The 26,638-nt window shown below is 48.9% G+C and overlaps 1 protein-coding gene across 1 annotated transcript in view; it reads left to right on the plus strand.

The window, feature by feature from the left end:
- Nucleotides 1-26,638, plus strand: part of MYO15A (myosin XVA) — a 94,991-nt gene that overhangs the window by 32,180 nt on the left and 36,173 nt on the right. Inside the window, exons 27-42 of the mRNA XM_063143496.1 lie at nt 3,092-3,202; nt 5,352-5,405; nt 6,952-7,047; nt 8,085-8,207; nt 8,386-8,481; nt 9,832-10,067; nt 10,673-10,851; nt 12,270-12,342; nt 14,021-14,209; nt 16,326-16,438; nt 17,295-17,389; nt 19,243-19,360; nt 21,361-21,422; nt 22,232-22,378; nt 25,713-25,794; nt 26,418-26,556. Coding sequence (XP_062999566.1) covers nt 3,092-3,202; nt 5,352-5,405; nt 6,952-7,047; nt 8,085-8,207; nt 8,386-8,481; nt 9,832-10,067; nt 10,673-10,851; nt 12,270-12,342; nt 14,021-14,209; nt 16,326-16,438; nt 17,295-17,389; nt 19,243-19,360; nt 21,361-21,422; nt 22,232-22,378; nt 25,713-25,794; nt 26,418-26,556 — 1,913 coding nt within the window. The remainder of the gene's footprint in view (nt 1-3,091; nt 3,203-5,351; nt 5,406-6,951; nt 7,048-8,084; nt 8,208-8,385; nt 8,482-9,831; nt 10,068-10,672; nt 10,852-12,269; nt 12,343-14,020; nt 14,210-16,325; nt 16,439-17,294; nt 17,390-19,242; nt 19,361-21,360; nt 21,423-22,231; nt 22,379-25,712; nt 25,795-26,417; nt 26,557-26,638) is intronic.

Genomic DNA, 26,638 nt, shown 5'->3' on the forward strand with positions numbered 1-26,638 from the left:
TGAGTGGCCTCTGAAAACTCCTCCGAAATTGAATCCAGCCCTTGGGCTGAAAGTGGTTCAGCCCCTTTCAGGATTCATACCCCATACGGGACGCGACCTGGATCCCGTCTTCTACGCAGGTTCACTCGGATATCCCTGCGATCTGCCCGCGTACTCTGATTGCAACCATGGCAAAAGGGTGTTAAGGGGTTAATCTGGGTTAAGTTATTTTGACCGTCCATTTTAGGTCGGAGCACCGTCCTATTCAGGGAGGGATGAAAGGTGAAAGTCAGGTTTCATCCAAGATGGTTTGTGATTCTGAGTCATTACGCTTCCCTCGTCCCAATTGTTTAGAGGTTTGCACAGTAAGGGCAGCTGCTTGCTTTGATTGTTCCAAACGGTTTAGCCTCACAAAGATGTCCTGCAGACATCCCCAAATGAATAGATCCAAAACCTGTGTTACCTGACTGGCAGGTTCCAAAACCCTGCTATTGTTCTGCCCCACACAGGTGTGGAAGAAAAGCAGATGGACGACCCTTGGCCTCAGTGGGGGTTGGGATGCTTTGAATGGTGGTGGCGAGACGGCATCCTGCCATAAAAAGATTGTGCCAGAAGTATACCTCATGAGAGTATAATGTGCAAAGCAAAGGCAGACTCTCTCCAAGCAGAGGGTGAGGCTACAAACTCGAGGTTGGCAATTGCCCGAGATAGGAAGGAAGGACAGTGAAAGCCAGCACAATGGAGAAAGAGATTTATCTTGAGCTCCGTTGTGTCCCAAATGTGTGAAGGTGTAAGGAAGTTACTTCCCTAAACTTTCAGGGCCGGCAGCGATCTTCTCTGTGAAAAACGGCACTGAGGGGGGAACAAACCTACAAGCTGGTCCACTGTCCAGGCAAGCGGAGGAGGAGAGAGACCGGCAGAGTTGATGTAATGTTCTATAGCTGCCCGCAGATCAGGAACGGACAGACTGGGAGACAGATACACAGCATTCCTGCTCCCCGAGCAAACTGTTCCGACCCCACAGTGCAGAGATGACCCCTCTCCCACCGGATCCCTTGCCTCTCTGTCCGCCCTCCCACGCCCTTTGGCAACACCTGTATCTCTTCTCACAAAAAGCGACAACAATAAAGTATGTTTGAATTGGAAATATATTTGCTTCAATGCAGGGATGTGTCCAAAGGTCTTGGAAGGGTGGAAGGGGACATGGAAGGGGCTTGGGGAGGGTGGAAGGGATGATATTACAAGATGGGGGATACTTGGCTCAGCAATACTACAAGTGAGAAGGATCTTGGAATTGTTGTAGATCACAAGCTGAATAGGAGCCAACAGTGCGATAGGGCTGCAAGAAAGGCCAATGCTATTTTGGGCTGCATTAATAGAAGTATAGCTTCCAAATCGCATGAGGTACTGGTTCCTCTCTATTCGGCCCTGGTTAGGCCTCATCTAGAGTATTGTGTCCAGTTCTGCGCCCCACAATTCAAGAAGGACGCAGACAAGCTGGAGCGTGTTCAGAGGAGGGCAACCAGGATGATCAGGGGTCTGGAAACAAAGCCCTATGAGGAGAGGCTGAAAGAACTGGGCATGTTTAGCCTGGAGAAGAGAAGACTGAGGGGAGACATGATAGCACTCTTCAAATACTTGAAAGGTTGTCACACAGAGGAGGGCCAGGAGCTCTTCTCGATCCTTCCAGAGTGCAGGACACGGAATAACGGGCTCAAGTTAAAGGAAGCCAGATTCCAGCTGGACATCAGGAAAAACTTCCTGACTGTTAGAGCAGTACGACAATGGAATCAGTTGCCTGGTGAGGTTGTGGGCTCTCCCACACTAGAGGCCTTCAAGAGGCAGCTGGACAAGCATCTGTTAGGGATGCTTTAGGGTGGATTCCTGCATTGAGCAGGGGGTTGGACTCGATGGCCTTGTAGGCCCCTTCCAACTCTGCTGTTCTATGATTCTATGATATGATGCCGTTTAAGAGGGGCGAATTCCATGGAACAGGGTTCCTCAAGGCCTCAAACCGGGCCGGAAGAGAGAGGAATCGCTAGCTGTGGAGAACAAGGGGGTTATTAAAAGCCGGAGATGGAGGAGAAAGGATCCCAGCAGAATTCCGTCGGAAATGGGGACACAATTCTGTCGGCTCTGCTCTAAACTTCATGGTTCAGTGGCCAAGGTTCCGTAAAGGGCAGCAAGGAAGAAAAGGGAGGGGTCGTTTGAAGGGGGAGGAGACCCTCCGATGGCTGAGGAGGGGGCTGGAGGAGAGCAATTCACAAAGTGTCGGGCGGTTGGACCTCAGCCCCTTGGCCAAAATCCTGCTCAATTCTAGCCCTCTTTGGGATTTCCCAAGTTATCCTTCAGATTCTAAATAATGGCCCATTTTCAATGGGAACATATCAAGTCACGCCAAGGGCCTCGGTATTGCCGACACTGCAGCGACAGTCAAGAGCTCTCCTGAGCGCCAGGCAGGATTCTTCCCTGCCGTCACCTGGAATGCCGGGAAATGAACCTGGGGCTCTGTTCTGACGTTCAGGGTCCCCACTGTGTGGGGAATGTGATGGATGATTTTGGAAGTGCAGCGTTGGGTAGGAGTAGAAGGACTAGAGTGAGTAGGGCAACCCCCAAGGTATTTTGACACCTGAGGCAAAGGACAAGATGGCGCCCCCTCCCATTTCGTGTACAAAAACGGAGGGGCGGTTGGATCTGTCTTCAACCCTGGCCATGGGATAGCATCTTCTACTCCACCTGAAGGCAGCTGAATAGGTTCGGGGCACAGAGCTGGGCCACGTGGCACACAGCTCTGTCCTCCTGACATGTCACTGCCATTTCCCAGTATCTTCCGCCTGAGGCTACCGCTTCACTCTGTCTAATGGTCCTAGAGATGAGACAGTAGAAGAGAAGGAAGAGTAGAGAGAAAGAAGAAGAAGGGATGATTGCAGAAGCGGAGGCAAGATCCCCTGTGTGGTACCCGCCAACAGCCTCCGGAGTTTCTGGCTGAGCCCCCACAACCCCCCAGGACACAAGGGCTGCTGGATGCCAGCGATATGAGAAGGGTTAAAGCGTGACTCATCCAGCTCCATAAGCAAACAGCCGTAACCGGAGCAGTTGCCTGGCTGACTAGGCTACGCTGGCACCTGCCCCAGTGCTGGGCACGCAGGCAGCAGCCTTGCCCAGCGGCTCAAGGGACGCCATGAAGAGCGTCCGTTTCAGGATGGATGGGCTCGGAGACACCGTGAGTAGCCGGCAGGGCAGAACGGGTGACCTGCCTCTGTGGCCGGGAGCCGAGGGAGGTGTTTGATTTGGGATGTAGGGGACAGCCCCAGAAATGCACCTTTTGAGCCTTCATTCTCCCCTGGGACAGATAGTCCTTTGTAGCAGAAACGGCAAAGAACCGCCCTTGGCATTGTGGCAGTTATGGGGACGGGTGGTCGCTGGGTGACAAAGCACCCACTCCGCCTGCAGGGAGGACCCCAGGATCCCCAAGTAAGGCTGGAAAAATGCCGGCCTGCAGCCCTGGAGAGCCGTTGCTGCCAGTCAGTGTCAGAAATACTGGGTTAGGCGGACCTAGGGTCTGAGTCGGCAGAAGGCCGCTTCCTATGTTCTTATTTAATTTATCCCTTTATTCAGAACTATGAGGACTGGAATCTTTCTTAGTCTTGATTGGGAGAAGTGCTATTTATTTCCTCCGGCTATGTCAACTTCTATGGCTACGTGGATTGTGTTTCCACAAGCCATAATTCAGGCACTTTCTGGATACTGCCTGTGACACTAGTGGTGATGGCTGGTAGCACAAGCAGCCCTCTGCTTCCTCCCACGCCTGCATATTTTGTAAATTTTTAAAATATCCTTTAAACAACAATTACCTGGGACCCTCCCCATCACGGAAAGCATTTGCTCTACCACTGCCCTATGGACGCTCCGAAAGAAGATATAAAGCTGCCTTTTACTAAGTCAACCTTCTGAAATGGGCCTGTTTCGGGACCCCTCCATGTCGTTTCAGTTCCAAAACCGAAGAAAAATTCGGACGCCATTTTTTCCATTGATATTCATTGTCCGAAAGAAACGCCTGTAACTACTTTATTTTTAATGATAGAAAAATTTGGTGAGCGTACAGATGATGCCTTGGAGATGCTCATGTGTGCCTGACTTGAGACAGTTCTGTGGTTTTGTTGCTCTGGTTTTTTAAAAAATTAATATTTCAGGCTATCCAGTCATTTCAAAGTGCTCTAAGTTTCTCATTTTTCCAGAGACACACATGTCTCCAAACCCATCCACTCAAACAAACCGTGGTCTGTTAAGTGGCTAGAATCTATGTTCTGTTTTTGGCTTATGAAGTCTGGCTTGTTTAAACCACGGCTCGTCATGATGTCTGGACCCGGAACCATGACATATCCTTGGCTTGTTTGCACTGCTACCTGCCCTGAAACAGAAGTGCCTAACAAGAGCAGCCTAAAAGTGAAACTGCTCTGAAGGTTAGCAAAATGGGCAGGGAGTAAACATACCAGAAAAAAGGGAAAACAAGCCACGGTTTATTTGCTCATCTGCAAGACAATTAATGGCAAACCATGGTTTAGAGTTATGTGTGAACAGAGCCATGGGTCAGTGGCAGCTTTTTTGCATGCAAAACACGTGCTCAACCAGAAAGCTACAGGTCAACATATCTGGTAGGAGTATAGAAAGCAGACTTATATGGAGTCAGAACATTTGCCATCCAGTCCAATGTTAGCAATCGTGATTGGCAGCAGCGTCAGGCAGGAGCCTTTCCTAGAAGCCCTCTCTGGAGATGCTGTGGACCGAACCTGGGATCTCCTGCATACTATTTATTTATTTATTTATTTATTTATTTATTTCACTTATATACCGCTCCCATAGCCAGGGCTCTCTGGGCGGTTTACAGAAATTCTAAAATTGAGATAAAAACAAGTTTACAAAATTTAAAATTTTAAAACACAGAACATACACACATAAAGCATTAAAAACCGTTAAAAAACTAAACATGTGGGTGATTAAGATGTGCCGCCATATGCCTGGGCAAAGAGGAAAGTCTTAACCTGGCGCCGGAAAGATAGCAGCGTTGGTGCCAGGCGAGCCTCGTCAGGGAGATCATTCCACAGTCTGGGGGCCACCACCGAAAAGGCCCTGTCCCTTGTTGCCACACTCCGAGCCTCTCTCGGAGTAGGCACCCGGAGGAGGACCTTAGATGTTGAACGTAGTGACCGGGTATATTCACATCGGGAGAGGCGTTCCGTCAGGTATGGTGGTATTGTGGTCTGTTTTTGAGATTGAATCCATATAGAGGCAATATATCTGCAGCCATATTTGGCGGCGAGGCGGAGAGAATTCAGTGCTTCTCTGACCGTGGAAATCTACTGTGCTTTCAGAGGAAGGAGGAGGAACGCCGGAGGGCCGAGGAAGAGAGGAGAAAGGCTGAGCAGGTAACGCTGGGTTTGCTGTGCTGAGATAGATTCTGAACACACGTTTCAAGCAGAAACAAAAAAAACACATCCGCACACCCACACGTTCCAATCTCAGCACTCCCCTCAAAAAATAAAAAATCTGTACCCAGGAAATTGGATTTCTGTAACCTGTATGTGTAAATGTTGCATCTTTGTATAATGCATGATTTATTCTGCTGCTGCTGCCAGCTGTGGAAAGCATCAAGGAAGCATGCATTGCTCTGAAGCTCTGCGGTTCTGCGCACTGGTGAAACAAGTATTCATGTGCAAATGCAACAAAAAGGTGATAACCTTAACCTAACACACTATAAATGAAAGCAAGGAAGTTAAGGAAACAGGTTAAAAAAATGCAATTTTACAAATTAAAATATAATGTTAAAAGTAACATACACAGAGCATTTCACATATACAATAATGCAACAAAACAATCAAACTGCTAGACAAAAAATGCTCAGTAGATTTAATCAATTTGGCCAGACGCCTTTCGACTGTTATAAAGCGCTTTAAAGCAGTAGTGTAGATCCGGCCTTGGTCTTCCTCAATGGCCAGTGTGCCAAGCTGATTAGTATCGTGTGCTACTTAAAAGTTCCAAACAATATAAATAATCAGATGTCACTTCCCACAATATATGGTATAATTCCAAATATTCCAAGAAAGCCCATAGACAGTGTTCTAAACAGCCACTGCTCAGAAGCACGATAATGCTGACCATTGGCACACTGGCCGTTGAGGAAGACCAGGAGTCCAAACAAGTATTCAGCCAACCTTCGTTTCTGAGATTCTAGGAAGTAGTGCTCATACACTTGGAAGAGTTTTTTTTAACCATAAGGTCTAGAAACTTGCTGTTTTAAAAATGACAGCTGATAAGCTACAAAAGCTTACTTCTATGCCCTGTGCCAAACAGAGGCTGGAGTGTGTGTAAAGTGTTGGGGGGGGGGGTTTACCGTAAGGGTTTATCTGCACCATAAATTTACTTAGGAGTTTAACTATCCTGGCTGCCATCAAAGCACCTTGGGAATTGTAGTTTGGTGACCACTACCACTGAACTACACTTCCCAGGGTTCTCTGGGGAGAAGGAATTATGGTGAAATTGGTTTAGGTCTGTTGTGCAGATGTGGTGGAGAGGGCCTTCCAGGGACCTTCCAAGTCCAAATCCCAGTAAATATCCCCCTGGGTCAATGACGGAGTCCCTCTGTCACCTCTCTGATACGCTTTTGATGGATGCATCCGATGCAATAAAGCTGTTGTGTTAACTGAGGGGGAGCAGGAGCTGGGTTGGGCCCCACATTTTGCTGCCTGAGTCAAAAAACAAGATGGCGCCCCCTCCCATCCCAACTGGAGTGGTAGTTAAATCTGTCTTCAACACTGTCCACAGGACAACATCCTCCCCTGTACCTAAAGGCAGCAGGCCAATTTAGGAAGCACAGTGGCCTCTCCTCCACCACCTTGCTGCAGCCTGAGGTGACTGCCTCACTCTGCCTAATGGTGGGGCCGGCCCTGACGCTCTTTCTCTGGTTCCCGCCAGGAGCTGAGCCGTCGAGAAGTGATGAGAGTCGCCAACTTGGAAGTCCCTGCGGAGCTAGTTGGACTGCTGAATACTGTGGCTGGTGAGCTATTATCAGCTGGGGATTCTTTCCCAGGGGGATTCCAGAGCAGTAGCGAGGTGAGCTATTGGCCTTTGATCCCCACCCCCCACCCGTGAGGGATTCTGGAATCTCTTCCCCAGAGAGATCTCTTAAAGACATTCCACCATGGTAGGTTTTGCAATAACCTCAGCCTCATGGGCTTAATCCAGCCTGCCTTGGGACCTAACAGTGGGGGGCTGAGGGTTCTGAAGTCAGTGAGGTGGTGAATCGGCTCTGGGTTGCAGTCAGAACTCTAATGGACTTCCTAAGAGGTTGACGTTCCTCTCCGAAAGCACATTTAAGTTTAAATATGCTTGTGTTTTGGGTCTTTTGACACTGCACCCTTCAGCTCCTCCCTGTTTTGCCTTCTTCTGCGCCCGCCGCTGGAAACGCAGCCCGCCGAGAGCTTCTCCAAAATTGAATTCATCCCTTGGTCTGAAAGCAGTTTAACGCCCCTGCAATAAAAGATTTAAGCCCCTTGGAGAATGCCTTAACCCTGTGCCAACCACGTCAGTTCTTGCACAAAGAGATGTGTGTCCTGTTCCTGCATATAAACCTCTGTCCACCGGGATGGCCTGGATAACCATCTGTTTAATTATTTTGGGGGTGACTACTGTTTCATTCCCCTCAATGGCAAGAGGCCTGGCAAGAGGGATGGTGTGGACGCGGCGCATTGGCCCAAAGGGCAGGAAGTGACTAGGTGTGGCTTGGTCTACCACTTGCATTCTGGGTCTTGGGGAGAAGACAAAGGACCTCCAGCCCCTTCCAGCTGCATCTTGGTTTCAACACCTTTCTTGTGAGCCTTCCAAGAGGCCACCACTACAAAACTGGATGCTTGATTAGAGTAGATCAGCCTTCCCGAACTTGAGGCCCACCAGATGTGTTGGACTACAACTCCCATCATTCCCAGCCAACTGGGAGTGATGGGAGTCCAACACATCTGGAGGGCATCAAGTTCGATAAAGCTGGAGTCGGTAGACCCTTGCTCTGATTACGAGAATGTGTTTGCTTCCTCTTTACCGTAGTTCACAAGCAGGTGAATGAAGACTGCGTCGTCCACGTCCCGCCCCCCAAGTTGCAGGCAGACTCCCAGCTCGCTCTGCCGCTCGACATCAACAACTACCCCATGGCCAAGTACGTGCGGACCCACTTCAAGGTAAGGGGGCTGTCGCACGGGTGGGGCGGGGGACGCCAAGTATCCAGGGCAAATGTTGGCAGTTATGCATTTGATGGCCGCTTGAGCACCCACCGTTTCGTCAAGAGGGTTGTGTGAAGTAGTCCTTCCCACAAGCAAAGCCAGGTGGTCAACATCCCCCTCTTCTGTTGTCCCACAGGACCCCTTTTTCGGCATGCTCACCAAGACGCTGGCAGCCCCTCTGACGTTGTTAGATGAGAGCCTGCGATATGAAGCGCTCAGCCTCTTCAAGCTGGTAAGTGAAAATAAATGTCTTCCTTCCCTCTGGTCAAATGCAAGCTTGCCTGGTCTTACGATCTTCTGGAGAGGCTCTTTCTTCAATACCGCCACCTTCAGAGGCACGTTTGGTGGCGACGTCTTGCAGGGCCTTTTTGGTGGCCACTCCAATGCTGTGGAACTCCCTACCAAGGGGAGACTAGGTTCGTTCCCTCTCTGCTCTCTTTCCACGGGCCCGCAAAGACTGCTTTATTCAAGAAGTTCACTTCCCTGCCCATTATGTTTTCCACATTTTGGGTTTTTTATCGATGCTTGTTGTGAAGATGCACACAGAACAAGATTCTTTTTTTCCCTGTTACCATCGGGCATTCCTACAGCGATAGAGAAGTGAGTTTGTGGGGAGGTGCAAGAGAATGAGAAGGGGGGAAACCCCACTCTTTCGTAGAAGGAAAAATCCTAGAGAGAAATCTCTTGTGTGTGCAACTTGTCTGTAGTTCTTCATGGGATGAATTGTGCTTTATGAACTAGGAGAAGGCCCATGTACACCAGTAGCTGGGGAACAGGGGTGGGAAGGTAATAATAATAATAATAATAATAATAATAATAATAATAATAATAATAATAATTTGCCCAGAGAGATTTTGTAAACCGCCCAGAGAGCTTCGGCTATTGGGCGGTATAGAAATGCAATAAATAAATAAATAAATAAATAAATAAATAAAATAAAATTTATTTATTTATTTATTACTCGCCTCTCCCTTTGGGAACAACATTCGTACAAGAATCAACACACCTTAAAAATACTGGATTTCACATTCATCTGGGTCTGGGTAGGCCTGCCGGAAAAGGCTAGTTTTCAAAGCTGTGTTAAAATGACAGAGAGAGTTAATTTTACGAATCTCCTCCGGCAGGCCGTTCCACAATCTGGGGGAGACAGAAGAAAAGGTCCTCTGGGTAACAGATGTCAGCCTAGTTTTGGGTGACGGAAGTAAGTTCTCCCCAGAGGACCTGAGTGTGTGGGGCGGACTGTATGGGAGGAGGCGACTCCGCAGGTAGCCTGGACCCAAACCATGTAGGGCTTGCACCGTGTCCTGCTTGTGGGTCCCTGGTGAACAGCTGGTGGGCCACTGTGTGAAGAGAGTGCTGGACTAGATGGACCCTTAATCTGACCCAGGAGGGCTCTTCTGACGTTCTTAAGTTCTTAACTACAGATGGGGTCCACACAGCTTCACACCTGCAGGGCACTCAACTTCTGTGGTCTTTATTAAACCGGACAGAGAAAGAGACAGGAACTTGTTCGGCAAATGGCATGCACGGCGTGTAGGTTTGGGAGCGGGTATTTTTTGCTCATTTCCTCTATCCGCGGCAGATCCTCCGCTTCATGGGCGACCCCCACCTCAATGGCACCCAGGAGAACCTGTTTGGGAACTACATTGTGCAGAAGGGGCTGTCGACCCCAAGCCTGCGGGACGAGATCCTGTCCCAGATCGCCAACCAAGTATGGCGGAACACCAACGTCCACAACGAAGAGCGCGGCTGGCTCCTTCTGGCCTCCTGCTTCAGCGCCTTCGTGCCGTCCCCCAGCCTGGAGAAATACTTGTTGAAGTGAGTGGCTACATCGGGGGTGGGGGGAGGAAGAGAAGACTGGGGCCGTGACATGCAACTGAATTTAGCATGAAGAGTGAAAGAGCCTGGCTCCATGAGTGTCCTGAGCACGGAGCTCAAGGACGCTGTTAATCCATCAAAAGTCTGGGGGCCTATAGATTAGGGTGACCCTATGGAAAGGAGGATAGGGCTCCTGTATCTTTAACAGTTGTATTGAAAAGGGAATTTCAGCAGGGGTCATTTGTATGCTTGCAGCACCTGGTGAAACGCCCTCTTTGTCACAAAGAAATTTATGAGGAGAAGACTATCCATGACTACTAGTCCTGCTGGCTATGTGCTACCTCCAGAGGCAATAAGCCTATATACACTAGTTGCTGGGGAACATGGGTGGGAGGGTGCTGTTGCACTCAGGTCCTACTTGTGGGTTTCTCATGGCCATCTGGTTGCTATTGCGGGAACAGAATGCTGGACTAGATGGACCCTTGGTCTGACCAGCAGGGTTCTTCTGATGTTCTCATGGACACCACGTGTTGACTCCAGATCTACCACTATGCCAAGCTCCCTCACCTTATCCTCCGCTTCTCCTCATCCCACACCCCTTACAGGTTTGTTTCTGACTATGCCTTTGACGGCTACAAGCCCATTTGCCAGCACAAGCTAATGCAAGCCATGGCGAAGACCCAGTATGGTACAGAAGCCACCCGGGCCTATCCGCCCACCCTTCTAGAGTGGACAGCCAACCGAGACAGAGTCAACATGGCCCTGGATGTTTACTGCTTCAATGGTGAGGGAGGGGCTGGGCTGTTTGGGAACTGGGATGCAAAGGGCAGTTGAGCTCAGATTATGAGCACAGGAGGGAATTTGTGCCCGTATCTGAGACACTGAGCTAGCCTCTAATTTGTCTTTCAATAATTATTATTATTATTATTATTATTATTATTATTATTATTTTATTTTATTTATTTCTTACCCACCTCTCCCTCTGGATCGAGGCAAGGAACAACATTAAACACAACAATAAAATACATCAAACTGGTTAAAAGAGCATAGAAAACCGATACAATATTAAAATAACAATCACAACATCTTAAAATTCTTAGGTTTAAAATTCATCTGGGTAGGCCTGCCGGAAGAGATTCGTCTTTCTGGCTGTCTTAAACTCAGAGAGAGTATTAAGATGACGAATCTCCTCCGGCAGGCCATTCCACAGTCCGGGGGCGGCAGTTGTAACATATGAATGAACGTGTAGAAGATTCACATCAGGAGAAATGGCATGTCCCATTCAATACCTTCCTTCTGCTCTCTCCTTTCCCCCTCTTTTTAATTCGTGTGGAGGAAAACAGGTGTCCTTTTGCGTGGATATTTGACCACGGATTTGTGCCAGACATCTCAGAAACTCTTGCACCACATGCTGACGGCCTTTGAGCATGCACAGAGTAGCTTTCCTTTTGTCTTTCAAATCAGCATAAAGACAGATTGGAAAGTAATTTTCTTTTTCTAAACAAAAAAACCTACCACCACTAAAGGTCTTATATGAAGAAGGCAAAAGAACTAAATTACTATGCAATTTCTTTACCTTTATTTCTGTCTGCTGGCAATAAACATGAAATGTATGTATTTATTATCTGTACCATTCTTACATCCAATTCCATGATAGGCCTGGTTTACCTATGTGGCAAAAATGAGATGGTAGCATGGACTGAAACATTTCAGGCTGAAGGGTGGCATCATATCTTTAGATGCCTCCCCATGGTTTGTTTTTAATGCCTGCAAATTGCAGTCGACGGGGGGCAGAACTACTGTCTCAAAGAGTCTGAATAAACTCCAGCCTGCTCCCTGGGATGCTAAGACTCTAACTGCGGGGAATATTCAGAAGTGCCGTCTTCCGCAACATCCCTCTCCGGCTGCAGCAGTGCTGCTCATTTGGCCAGCTCTGGACGCTGCCACTTAATTCCCACCTCATTCGGCTGCATATGGCGACCAGGCTGAGACGGGCAGAATACCATAGAAATGACGTGATAGAATGACTGGTACCACTTCCGTTGCAGATGGGAAATTGTGTTTGCGGAGTTGGCAAAGCTCCCTGTAGGAGGAAAACTAGCACAGCAGGGCAAGGCTGGAACCTATCTTCCTGAGGTGCTAGTTTTCTGCTTGCAGGAAAGCTGGGCCTCAGTTATCGCTGTTGTTTTTTTGCCTTGACAGGAGATCACTTCTCTTGCCCCATCCATTCCTGGACCACAGGAGAAGGCCTTAGTGAGAACATCCTGAAATACAGGTAGAAGGGGCTGAGAGAACCGGGGGTGTGGTGGGAGGCATCTTCGTGTTCTGGCCTTCTCAGTCAGGCTAGTGGAGGCGCTGTCCAGCAGTGTCAGCAGCCAGAGGGCCAAAACTGAGCAAGAAAGGAGCTGTCCAAAAGGCAGCGAGAGAGAAACAAGCTTCAGAAGCTTTGAGGCCAAATCCAGCACACCTACAGTCCCAATCCAGCCTCCCAGGAACCCCCAGGTGGCCACACACAACGCACGGGATTCACTTCCGCAAGGTGGAGTGATGGCCACCCATTTAGATGGCTTTAAAAGAGGGTTGGAAAAATTCCTGGAGGTGGAGAAGGCTACGCAGGGCTAGGAATCCTGGTAGCTATTTGCTACCTCCAGTATCAGAGGCAGTAAGCCTCTATACACCCGTTACTGGGGAACATGGGTGGGCCACTGTGTGAACAGAATGCTGGATTAGATGGACCTCTGGCCTAATCCAGCACAGCTCTTACAGTCACACCCCTTGGCCTGATACTTTGGCTGTTGGCCGTATAAAAATGCAATAAATAAATAAATAAATACCGGTTGCTCAGTCATTTCCCAGCTGTTATGCCATGTTTCTTCTGTTCTAAAAGGTTCAAATACCTCTCCTAAGGCTGAGCAACGGAGTTATTTTGTAAGTTATATTTCGGCCCCACACATTTCCCTTTGGCCCCTCCCACCCCTGCAATGCGGCCCAAAAAAACTTCTCCAAAATGGGATTCAACTCTGGCTGAAAGACGTTCAACCCCTCCCTGGTTTAAGTACGACGACGACGACGATGATGATGATATTTATTTATTTGTTACCCGCCTCTCCCTCTGGATCAAGGCGGGGTACAACACAAATAAAAACACCATAAAATACATAAAACTAATTCAAACGTTTTAAACCAGTGCATCATTCAAAGCAGCACACCATTAAAAAAAAGGCATCTTTTAATTCAACTGGGTAGGCCTGCCGGAAGAGATCAGTCTTTACGGCTTTCTTAAATTCCGGAAGACTGTTAAGTTGACGAATCTCTCCCGGCAGGTCATTCCACAAACCGGGAGTGGCAGAAGAAAAGGTCCTCTGGGTAATAGCTGTCAGCCTTGTTTTCGTTGGCTGGAGTAAATTCTTCCCAGAGGACCTGAGTGTGCAGGGCGGACTGTATGGGATCCCGCAGGTAACCCGAACCCAAACCATGTAGGGCTTTAAAGGTGATAACCAACACTTTATACTTCGCCCGGAAACTAATTGGCTGCTCTACTCTTCCTGGAGTACAAGTGGGGCCCTCATCCAGTCCCTTCTTACCCTCATCATTTCTTCTCCTGTGTTGGACTTTGTCAGGTCTATCTTGACGGCCTTCTGGTGACTGTGGAGAAGCCCAGAGTTGGGGGACGAGTCCGGTTGGGGTGCGTTAGGTCCACTGATTCTGGGGGTTTCCCGGGCAAGGTATCGCCTTCAAGCATAGTCTCCGGAATTCCCTCTGGGTGCCTGGTTCATGCTGGGACCCATCATGGTGTCCTCCTACTTCATCTCCAGGAGTGGACAGGCCCTGACAATCAGGCAGAAGGTTGATGCTTGGAGTTGCTTCTTTGTACCTTGAGCGCTCCATCTCTTGCTGGCTTTTAAGCTAGCGTTGAGCACCTTGGTTGGCTCAAGACTGGTGCTTCTTCACAGGGGGCTTGCAGACGGATGGCAAGGCTGGTCGGTCGCCATGAAGGAAGGCAACCAGTGGGCCGAGCTGGCCGGCCACGACTACGTTCTGGACTTGATTTCTGACCTGGAGCTGATCCGAGGCTTCCCAAAGCAAAAGTCCTATTTCATAATCGCCTCGGAAGGTTCGGAGAAGAACGTCGGTGGTAAAGCGTAGGTAGCAGAGGTGGCCCACTGCCTCTTTTTTGAAATGATGCCATTCGGGTTCAAGAGTAGAGTAAGGTGGACGCCTGTAGGGATGTACGAGCGTTTCGTTTTTGCTTGCGAAATGTGAGAGCGTGCCCCATTCGAAGCTCCGAACACAAACATGTGTCCGCTGAAAATATTTGCAAACGGTCAACCATGCATATTTCCTCCATGGATTGAATGAGCCCTGGTTTAATCTATGGAGGAAAGTTGCACAAATTTGCAGAAACTTAAGTAACTCCCCTGTTCAGTCACCACTTGATTTGCACAAGATTCCCCTTTGCCCAGACTGAGCAGCAAACACAAATGGGAATTGGGCACGAAGTGAGTATTTTGTTTAGTTATTTTATTTATTTAAAACTTTTCTTGGCTGCCTTTCAGGACAGAGGAGGGGAGTCGTGCTTAAGGGCTGTTTGGATCTCGTCCTTGGGTGAAAAGAACATTGATCTAACAACAAGGCGGCTTACAACAATAAAATACAAAAAATATTATAATCATTAAAATATTAAAAGCAATAAAAACATGTTCACAATAAAATAACAATTAAAACAATAAAACCAGCAGGAACAACAATACCAGCAATAACAGTATACATCATGGGAAGGCCATGGTAAAATAAAATGTTTTTAAGGCCTTCTTGAAAGCCTGCAAAGGTGGTGCATGGCAGACCTCTGATGGAAGTTTGTTCCAGAAGTTTCAGGCCACTGCAGAGAAGGCCCTGCTGGTGAAATCAAGCTTTGCTTGTTCGCCCATTCCTAGATGCATGTTGCCAAAGTCCATAGGAAGAACACATCCCAGAGGGCACAAGGGTAGGTGCCACCCTCTCATGGAAGTGCCCAACTCCTGTGTTTGGGATGCCCTTATATTAAGGATCCCACCGCTACCACCAGCTTGACTTTGGACGTGAAAGAACACAGAGCTGTCCATGTATTTTGGATTATGAATAATTGGGAGGCTCGAGTTTCCTCGGAGAAGAGTGTGCAAGCTCAAAACTCTGTATATGATGGATTTTTTCCCCACAATAAACATACCCAAGTTTTGGGGTTGTTGGGGGGGGAATTGCACCCTTTCATTTTCATCTCTTTTTTCCCTCTTTGGCCATCAATTTAAAGCAGTGTTTCCCAAAGTGGACGGTACCACCCCCTTGGGGGGGTGGGATTTCATAGGGGGGCGCTAAGAGGCAAAGGGGTAGCAGGGCGGCACTCAAGGTGGTCTTTTCCGTACCAAGAATTTTGGTTACAGAAGGAAATTTCTGATGGCTATCCTGCACTATGGAGAGTGGTTCAGAAACTCCAGGTTGCATTTCCAAAATCATATTTGGTGGGATGTGGTTTTAGTGTGGTCTGCCTACTTCTCTCCAAGCAAAGAAATGGACTCCAGATTACTAAACGTGGTGATTTAAGACGCATGTTAAGTGACTTTAAACCAGACATTGGGAAACTGGTATCACTTCATCAAGCCCATCCATCACATTAAGAATTTACAGTTCAGTGAGGTACTCTGCCCTAGTTACTAAATGTGATATCTAATGTTCTTGCTAAATGACTATCAGACTTTGATAAGATGACATAGAATCCTAGAATAGCAGAGTTGGAAGGGGCCTACAAGGCCATCAAGTCCAACCCCCTGCTCAATGCAGGAATCCACCCTAAAGCATCCCTGACAGATGGTTGTCCAGCTGCCTCTTGAAGGCCTCTAGTGTGGGAGAGCCCACAACCTCACCAGGCAACTGATTCCATTGTCGTGCTGCTCTAACAGTCAGGAAGTTTTTCCTGATGTCCAGCTGGATCAAGTTCATCAATTATGTTTAATTGAATAAACTAAAAAAATGTAATTGGATTTTGAATAAATATTCAATTAATTGTTACTGTTTTGAATTTTATTGTTATTACCTTCCTTAGTGGGTCGTTGAAAACCACTATTCTGAATAATGGTTTTTATAGGGTAGGGGGGCGCTGGGCATGCGTTTGTGGAACCAAGGGGGCGGTTCGCTTAAAAAGTTTGGGAACCACTGATTTAAAGTATGGCTTTATCTGTCCTCCCTCCTGACTCTCCCGCTGATCTTCTTCCCTTTTCTTGTTAGAGTATTCAGACACGGTTTGGACCCAAACGAGGCGGTTCCTCCCCCACCGCTTACGAAGGCCCCCACGGTGGCCCCCACCCACCTGCCAGACTCGGAGGGATACTGCAGCCATGGTAAGACCGACCAAGATGACTGATTCCTCTCAGCGTGAGCGTGTGTCTGATGGACATGGACGATAACCACCAGTAGCAAAACATCCACCATCATGAAGGGCGGGGGGTGGGCAAGGGGGGCCTTTTGTTACATTGGCTCAAATCTATATGGGGGGCAAAGCGACCTGGTGAACACTGCACAGAGAGAGGCACCTGCAACACCAACCCCATGCGTAAAGAATGCTCAATGTCAGGAGCAAAGGGCATAGGAAGCTGGGTCAGACCCTGGGTCCATCTAGACCAGTGTTGTCGACACTGGCTGGTAGCAGCAGCAGCTCTCCTGGATTCCAGGCAGGATTCTTTCCTCGCCCTACCTGGAGAACCCGGGGATCGAACCCGGGACCTTCTGCAGGCCAGGCATGTGCCCTAACACACGGAGCTATTGCGATTGCGTGCTCCCTGCGTTGTGTTTGCAAGGAAGCCCCTTGACTTAGCAGAGGACTCCCGCTGTCTGAGGAGGAGACTTGATGAGGGAGAGAGTGGGCGGGGCGAAGGCACTCCAGGGCCCATCCCAGGAGAGAGCCTGTAAAGCCGCCTTCTCCAACCAAGAGCCCCTCAGACGTTTTGCAGTACAGCTCCCATAATCCCCCGACAGCACGGCCAAAGGTTGTCGGAGTGAGAAAAGTGGCAGCGTTCAAAATCCCCTCTTCTGCCCAGCTACGAAATGTGCAGGTGCCCCCTCCACCTTGCCACTGATGGCCCTAGAAAAATCCAATGCTTGGTTCTGGGGAACCTGTGGGCACCGTGGCATACCTGTGCATGTTCAGGAGCTGGTTTGGGGCTAATTCTTTTTGCTTTGCCTTTTGGAACCTGGAAGCAGATTCAGACACCTTCAGCGAGCCCCGGAGCCAGAAAGGATTGGATCATTACCTGGACAGCCTCTTTGATCCTGTCCTGTCCTATGGGAATGGGGTAAGAAAAGCCCCTCACCTCCCCAGTCCCAGATTTGAAATATGGGTCATACCATGATGCCCTGTTTCTCCCAATAGCATATTTACCCACGGCCAGCTAATCCTCAGAATCCTGGAAGGGTTCGTGTGTTCGTGTCAGGATTCGATCATTTTTGTCTGTCTCTTCTGCCAAAACGCTTGTTCATGCGCTGGTTATTTCACGGTTGGACTACTGCAACCTTCTTCTCTCTGGCCTTCCTTCTTCTCACATCAGTCCGTTGGTTTCTGTTCACCACTCTGCCGCAAAGATCATCTTCTTGGCTCGCCGCTCCGACCATGTTACTCCGCTTCTGAAATCTCTTCATTGGCTTCCAATTCACTACAGAATCCAATATAAACTTCTCCTGTTAACCTTCAAAGCTTTTCACGGTCTAGCTCCTTCCTATCTCTCCTCTCTCATCTCACACTATTGCCCCGCTCGTGCTCTTCGCTCCTCTGATGCCATGTTTCTCGCCTGCCCAAGGGCCTCTACTTCCCTTGCTCAGCTTCGTCCATTCTCTTCTGCTGCCCCTTACGCCTGGAACGCTCTTCCAGAACATTTGAGAACTACAAGTTCAACCGCAGCTTTTAAAGCTCAACTAAAAACTTTTCTTTTTCCTAAAGCTTTTAAAACTTGATGTTGTGCAGACTTCTACTGTTACTTTCTACTGTTAGTTTTACCCTACCCTGTGCCTGCTTACCCTACCCTGTACCTGTTTGCATTCTCTTCCCCTCCTTATTGTTTTACTATGATTTTATTAGATTGTAAGCCTATGCGGCAGGGTCTTGCTATTTACTGTTTTACTGTGTACAGCACCATGTACACTGATGGTGCTATATAAATAAATAATAATAATAATAATAATAAAATTTATAAAGGCTGGCTTACGCAACCTCAAAATGCAAACAGATTCGATATAGAACCCGTACAAGGAATCACCACAAAATCGCGTCTCAAAAAGATGGGACTTCCGTGCAGAAAACACTGGAATGCACCAGATAGCATTACCTGGAGTCTCCAAAATAGTGATTGAATAAAGAGAGGCAATTCCAGGCCAAACAGTCAGTGTGGAAGTAACCCTAGAAACAAGGCAGCCTGAAATGCCTTGTAGGTTAAAAAAAAAATGCCACAGAAATCGGAAGGACCTAGATCTGAGATGTGAAATGTGTGACCTCCTGATGTTTTGGGACTACAGTTTCCATCATCACTAATGATTGATCATACTGACTGGGATTGATGGAAGTTTGAGTCCAGCAACATCCAGAGGGCTGCTGGTTCCCAAGCCCTGACCTCGATGGAAAGGCATTCGTCCACGCTATAGAATCATAGAATAGTAGAGTTGGAAGAGGCCTCTAAGGCCATTGAGTCCAAACTCCTGCTCAATCAGGAATCCACCTTAAAGCATCCCTGACTGATGGCTGTCCAGCTGCCTCTTGAAGGCCTCTACTGTGGGAGAGCCCACCACCTCCCTGAGTCATGGGTTCCATTGTCGTACTGCTCTAACAGTCAGGAAGTTTTTCCTGATGTCCAGCCGGAATCTGGCTTCCTGTCACTTGAGCCTGTTATTCCGTGTCCTGCACTCTGGGAGGATCGAGAAGAGATCCTGGCCCTCCTCTGTGTGACAACCTTTTAAGTATTTGAAGACTGCTATCATGTCTCCCCTCCATCTTCTCTTCTCCAGGCTAAACACGTCCAGTTCTTTCAGTCTCTCCTCATAGGGCTTTGTTACCAGACCCCTGAGTGTCCTCCAGTCCCCATTCAGGCCTCGTAGGTAATTAGGTAGAAAAGAGACCTAAATTAAACTAGCGATGCTAATTTGTTCTATCCTGGCACAGGAGCTGGAGAGACCAGCCGCCGTCTCCTACAGGATGAAAGGCGGAGGCCAGATTGGACGGGGCAACGGAGACCAGAGAAATGGCGACAGCGCACCTCCTGACGTACCCCAAACATCCGGTGAGTATAGACCAACCTGCCTTACATTTGTTTGTTTGTTTTAACAATCACTAACACACGATTCAGGGCTTCACTGCCCTCACAACGAGGTTTACAAGAGTTTATAAAACAGAAGCATATTTATTCCCTGTGCTTTTAAACTGTCCAATAACCAAAGTTCTGTCACGTAATAGTAAGTAACAGCAACCAACCCACCAAAAAAAGCCCCCTCAAATCCCCTCATGCTGCATAAAGCAGCAGTAAAACGGTCAAGACAAAATGAATTAAAATGAACCAAAGGCAGACTAGAATAAATATAGCTTTAAAGGTTCTCTTGAAGACCTACAGCGATGTGTGTTTCCTTGGGAAAGAAGTTGTAATCCGACACATTAAGAACTCACTTGGTGCCTTAAGCAAGGGGTTGTCTCTCAGCCTCACATTCCCACATCTCATAGTACTATAACCCAGCATAAGGACATATTTATTTATTTATTTGTTTGTTTGTTTGTTTATTTATTTATTTATTACATTTTTATGCCGGCCAATAGCCGAAGCTCTCTGGGCGGTTCACAAAAATTAAAACCACAATAAAGCAACCAACTGGTTAAAAGCACAAATACAAAATACAGTATGAAAAGCACAACCAGGATAAAAACCACGCAGCAAAATTGATATAAGATTAAAATACAGAGTTAGAACAGTAAAATTTAAATTTAAGTTAAAATTAAGTGTTCAAATACTGAGAGAATAAAAAGGTCTTCAGCTGGCGACGAAAGGAGTACAGTGTAGGCGCCAGGCGGACCTCTCTGGGGAGCTCGTTCCACAACCGGGGTGCCACAGCGGAGAAGGCCCTCCCCCTAGTAGCCACCTGCCTCACTTCCTTTGGCAGGGGCTCACGGAGAAGGGCCCCTGTAGATGATCTTAAGGTCTGGGCAGGCACATATGGGAGGAGGCGTTCCTTCAAATAACCTGGCCCCAAACCGTTTAGGGCTTTGAATGTCAATACCAGCACTTTGAATTGGGCCCGGACCTGGACTGGCAGCCAATGAAGTTGTAAAAGGACTGGCGTAATGTGATCTCGACGGCCAGTCCCTGTTAGTAAACGGGACATAAGAAGACCAAAGGTCCATCCAGTCCAGCGTTTTGTTCACAAAGTGGCCAACCGCTGTCGACCAGGGACCATCAAGCAGGACATGAGTGCAACAGCACCCTCCTACCCCTGTTCCTCGGCAACTGGTGCGCATAGTCACATAGCCTTGGATACTTCCTCCAACGAAGCAGATTGGTGGGAGATTCAGGACAGACAAAAGCAAGGACACAGCGCAGAATTAAAGGGTGGAATTTGCCACCACCAGATGTGGTGAGGGCTCACCCATTTGGGTGGCTTCAACAGGAGATTAGATAAACTGATGGAAGACGAGAAGGCTATCCATGGCTGTTGGTTACGAGCCATTTATGCCTCTGAATACCAGTCACTGGGGGGGGGGGGACACATGGGAAAATGCTGTGACACCCGTGTCCTGCTGGGAGCTGGGAGATCCGGGTTCTAGTCCCCCACTCGGCCATGGAAACCCACTGGGTGACTTTGGGCCAGTCACAGCCTCTCAGCCCATCCCACCTCACAGGGTAGTTGTTGTGAGGATAAGATGGAGAAGAGGAAGATTATGTACGCCGCCTTGGGTTCCTTGGAGGAAAAAGGCGGGATATAAATGCATATAATAATAATAATAATAATAATAATAATAATAATAATAATATGATGATGATGATGATGATGATGATGATGATGATGATGATGATGGGAGTGTCTGTTTGGCCGCTGTGAGTACTGCGATTCCAGTAGAGCTATGTGCCAGACCCGTGTACTGTCCGGCCTTTCAGTGCTGGGGGGTTTTCAGGCAAGTAGTGGCTCTACAGAGGCTGAGCAGAGAAGGGTTTCTCCTACCACCGGCTACTTGATTCTTTAACGTCTCTTGGCAAACCCTTGAAGTGTGTTTATTTTTCTCCATCCCCCTCTGCAGGGAAGAGCGAGGCCACGTTATTGATGCAGCAAGCTTACCAGAACCAGCAGGACTCACTTCTGGTGAGTGAGGTCAGGAGATGTACATTGCGGGCAGTGGGGGGAGGTGGCATTGAGTGGGGGTGGGGTGGGGTGGAGAAAAGACTAAGGCCTTTGATGCAAGTGGTCCTTAAATAGGGCTGTGCATTTCTTGCAGCTGAGGAAGAAGCTGCATTGAGTAGGACATGCATTCAGTTCCAACGCAGCTCTTTCCTGCTTTCTGTCTCTTACAACGGGCTACGAAGGCCAAATGCAAAAGCAGACAGGGCTCATGCACCTTTGTGTAAAAGAGGAAGTGTCGGCGGGTGATGTTTACAAGCTGAAATTCCCTCTATTAAAGGTGCAGGAACCCCTGTACCCTGTGAACAACATTGACAAGTAATCTGCTCAAGAGACAAGTGAATGGCATTCTTAGTGTCATTTAAGGTGCAATCCTATGCATGTTTAGACAGACTAAAAAGTCCTACAACTGCCAGTGTTCCCCATGGCTGGCTGGGGGATGCTGGGAGTTGTAGGACTTTTTTTCTTTTGAAACATGCATAAGATTGCACCCTTAAATGCATTCCCAAAGCCTGCCTACCTGCCTTTCTTTCTTTCTTTCGTTCTTTCGTTCTTTCTGGGATCAGATGCATCTTAAGATTGCCACCGTCTTGCTTCTGACGGGGTCTTTGTGCCATTAACCACCCCCGGCAGAGCCACCTTTTGGGCCATGCTGTTCAAAGCCCAGAAGCCCAGAAGGAAACAAGCTTTGCCCACCCTTAACCCCTGCTCTTTCTTTCCGGGACAAGGCTAGACATATGTCACAACAGGTGACTGCTCTCCTCTGGCGGCAGAAGCAGCACCACGCCGCTGTGGCGGCAGCGGGCAGCACAGCCCCTCCCAGCGCACCCCAATACTCCAGGCCCGGATCTCCCCAACAAAGAAATCCTGAGAGGATTCAGAAGATTGGCCCCAGGTCTCCAGCAGGCCTGCCGTTCCAGGTGAGCCCCCTGCACATACAAACGCTGGGAGACGGAGGAGAGGTTTTGGGTGTGGGTGGGTGTCTTTTTCTGCAGGGATCACGCAAAAACAAGACCTCCTTCCAAGCAGAAAAACAAGAGGAAGAGGATCCCTGGGGGTTTTTCGGAAGCCCTTCTGCCTACTCTGAGATGCATGATGTAGGTCTGGAAGAAAACGTTGCATTAGAGCAGTGGAGGCTGGTGGCTCTGATGTCAGTGGGGCAGTGAATCCTCTGTTTGCCGATCAGCACGGTTAGGCTTGAGAAAAATGCACGGCTTGCCTTTCTGTCTAAGTATACCCTGTTTATTGGTAGATGTTTCAGTTGCCTGTGAGGCTTAGGGATAAGCCGCAGGTTAGGGTTAGCGATGGGGTTGAGAAGGCACGGCACCCTGTAGAGCAGCCTTCCTCAACCTGGGGCACTCCAGATGTGTTGGACTGCATCTAAAAGGACAGTCAGTAAAAAGAGCATTCCGCCATGTTAAAAGGAGTTACTGGGGGGTGGGTCTACCTAGCATTCTAAAATGAAAAATATTTCACCAATCTTTCTGAAACGGAGACCTGCCAGAAAGAAATGCTGGTTTTACATACCCTGCGCGTTTCAAGAAGATTGGTGAAGTATTCAGGGCAGGGCGGTTTAGTTCAAACGACAAAAGGGGAGAAAGCCTCTCTGTTTCAAACGGACTCATCTACTTCTGGGTTGGCGACCCTTTTTTTGCGCACAAAAAGCTCCGAATTGGGACCCTTACCATGCAATCCAATAGTAGGATTGTGTTCCCCTGTCCTTCTAGTTGGTGGAATGGCCTTTCTTTTTAAAAAAAATTATTTCCGTTTATTTTTAATTATTATTTTTTGTCTATGGGAAGCTGTTAAGCTAACGCATGCGTATAATGAGTTGTAGTCCAACACATCTGGAGCGCCCCAGGTTGAGGAAGGCTGCTGTAGAGAAACTCATCTCTGTCGTCACCCCTTTTCTTGGGCGGCAGAGTGGTGGTGCTGCGTTTCATGGAGGAGGTTATCAATGGCTACTGGTCTTTATGGCTTTATGCTGCCTCCAGGATCAGAGGCAGTACGCCTGTGTTGCTGGGGAACATGGGTGGGAGGGAGGGTGCTGTTGCCCTCACATCCTGCTCAGGGGCGTCCTGTCGGGGCATCTATTTGGCCCCGGTGTGAACCGAACGCTGGCCTCTGGCTGGCTTCCGCCTTGGACGCCTCTCCACCCTTTTTGAACCTCTTCAAACAATTTCTATAGGGATGCTTTAGGGTGGATTCCTGCATTGAGCAGGGGGTTGGACTGGATGGCCTTGTAGGCCCCTTCCAACTCTGCTATTCTAGGATTCTAGGATCCTATGATCCATTGCCTGACTCCAGCCTGGTCCCTCATGGAATGACGGATGTGCTTTTCGAAGGAGGCGCCTCTGAGAAGGAACCACTCTCTTCTGTCCTGACCAAGTGAGATCGTCTGGTCAAGGGGACTCCTTCTTCTCACTTTGCAGATGTGTGCATCTCCCAAGACCCTTGTGGAGGAGGGCACCGTCGCCCCTTCGCTTGCAACCGGGACAAAGAGAGACGGAGGCCGGGGCGAGGCAGGGGGAGGGGATGCAGCTTTAAGAGTGGGGTGAGACAAATTCCTGGAGGAGAAGGCTGTCAATGGCTACTGGCCTTTATGGCTTTAGGGTGCCTCCAGGATCAGAGGCCTGTGTACGCCAGTTCCTGGGGAACATGGGCGGCGGAGTGCTGTTGCTCTCCTGTCCTGCTTACGGGTTTCTCATGGGCAGCTGCTTGGCCGCTGTGTGAACAGAAAGCTGGACTAGGTGCTCTAATCCAGCATGGCTCTTCTGATGTTCTCTTCTTCCGCCATTCAGAGGTGCCCCCCCCCTCCATGGTTCCATGGATCCATTCTCTTTGCCCTCGCAGCCTGGAGGCTGCATCCCTCACCTTTTCTGGGACATGGCACTCCTTTGCTGAAAGCTCTTCTCTAGGTGACCCGGAGCTGCCTGACACCAGATATCCAATCTCGGGCAGCTGCCTGTATTAATTTCACTCCTTTCCCCGGAGGCTGGCACATGCCGCCATCGCTGGCTGGTTGGTTTTTGAGCTGCGTGTCCCATCGGGAAAGGCAGGCGTTCAAATCCACAATTCTGCGGCACGCAGCGATGGCACAGGTTTGGGAGTGTCTGGGGGATGGGAGCAGTTTAAGGTGGGTTTGGGAATGACTTGGGGGTGTGTGGAACGAAGGGCGGGGAAAGCGGACTCACCCGTGGGCCCAGATTGGACTAGACAGCTCAAGGATTGCAGGGTGGATTCTATTCTAGAACCAGAATAATAGAATCATAGAATAGCAGAGTTGGAAGGGGCCTACAAGGCCATCGAGTCCAACCCCCTGCTCAGTGCAGGAATCCACCCTAAAGCATCCCTGACAGGTGCTTGTCCAGCTGCCTCTTGAAGGCCTCTAGGGTGGGAGAGCCCACAACCTCCCTAGGTCACTGATTCCATTGTCGCACTGCTCTAACAGTCAGGACGTTTTTCCTGATGTCCAGCTGGAATCTGGCTTTCTTTAACTTGAGCCCGTTATTCCGTGTCCTGCACTCTGGGAGGATCGAGAAGAGATCCTGGCCCTCCTGTGTGTGACAACCTTTTAAGTATTTGAAGAGTGCTATCTTGTCTCCCCTCAGTCTTCTCTTCTCCAGGCTAAACATGCCCAGTTCTTTCAGTCTCTCCTCATAGGGCTTTGTTTCCAGACCCCTGATCATCCTGGTTGCCCTCCTCTGAACACGCTCCAGCTTGTCTGCGTCCTTCTTGAATTGTGGAGCCCAGAACTGGACGCAATAGTCTAGATGAGGCCTAACTAGGGCCGAATAGAGAGGAACCAGTACCTCCCATGATTTGGAAGCTATACTTCTATTAATGCAGCCCAAAATAGCATTGGCCTTTCTTGCAGCCATATCGCACTGTTGACTCATATTCAGCTTGTGATCTACAACAATTCCAAGATCCTTCTCATTTGTAGTATTGCTGAGCCAAGTATCCCCCATCTTGAATCCCAGCTCTAGAATTCAGAAGCGGACTTCTACTGAGTCAGACCCTTGGTCCACCTAGCCTAGTATTGTTGACACTGACCGGCAGCTACGGCTCTCCAGGGCTTCAGGCAGGATTCTTTCCTAGTCCTACCTGGAGATCGAGCCTGGAACTTTCTGCAAGCCAAGCACAGGGGCTGTTATCACACTGAGCCACGGCTCCTCCTCATGGTTTTATGGGCGAAACTCACAGGGAAACTATGACTTATCACAGGATTTCATTTTGCCCCCTCCTTGGCAGAGAGAAGCAGAGAAAGGAATGGTGGACGGAGCGGCAGCGTCTCTTGGTCTCGCGCCAGACAGGCCCGTCTTTCAGAAATCTGGTAAGAAGGAAACGGGGGGCAGGGGGAGAGATGCCCCCCACTACATCAGCTGCTGTCTTTAAGCTTCATCCCATGTACCTGTTTCCCTCAAATTATCCTCTACAGCGCTAAGCTGTTGGCGTTGTTGTTGTTGTTGCTAAATCACACCCCGGGCGGCAGCGCCCCTAAGATCCTTTGCAAAGGGTTTAAGGGGGGAAATGTAAAAAAAATCTTTAAAAAATCAACGGATGACCCAATCCGATTCAAATCTGGTATGCTTAAAGCTCTCCTTAATATCTATTACTATGCCAATTTGGAAGTCTTTATCTTTAAAGCTTACGCAGATGTAAGCATTTGTTTCATTCATATCAAATCCTGCTCCTGTGCCCCAGTGGCCACTCGGAAAACTACACGGTCGCTTTGGGGGTGCACTGGGGGCGCATGGAAGCGCCCTCAGTACGACGTGTAGAATCCTCCTTGATTTGCCACAGCACAGGCGTTTCGTTCACCGCTGTCCCCACCAGCGCTGCGGAGAGTCCACTCAGCGGCGTGGGCTCGGGTTGTGAGCTCTGGAGATCCCCACTGAAGCTTTGGGGACGCAGGCCTCCGTCCCCTCACCCCCCTTTCTCTCCATCCTCGCACAGATCCTGCCTCCAGGCTGCGGGCTGGCGAGCTCGTCCGGCATTCCAAGCTGAACTCCGAGCACATCTCCGAGCCGACGCAAAACATCCGCAACATTATCAAGCAGTATCAACAACCCGCCCGAGCTCCGGAGCCCATCAGGTCAGACCCGGACCCCCAAAGCCTTGCCCCACTTCGCCTCTTTAGGCCCCGGAGGTGCATCCATGCTGACTCATGCCAACAT

Source organism: Elgaria multicarinata, chromosome 17, assembly GCF_023053635.1.
Source record: "Elgaria multicarinata webbii isolate HBS135686 ecotype San Diego chromosome 17, rElgMul1.1.pri, whole genome shotgun sequence".
In the NCBI taxonomy this organism is placed as follows: domain Eukaryota; kingdom Metazoa; phylum Chordata; class Lepidosauria; order Squamata; family Anguidae; genus Elgaria; species Elgaria multicarinata.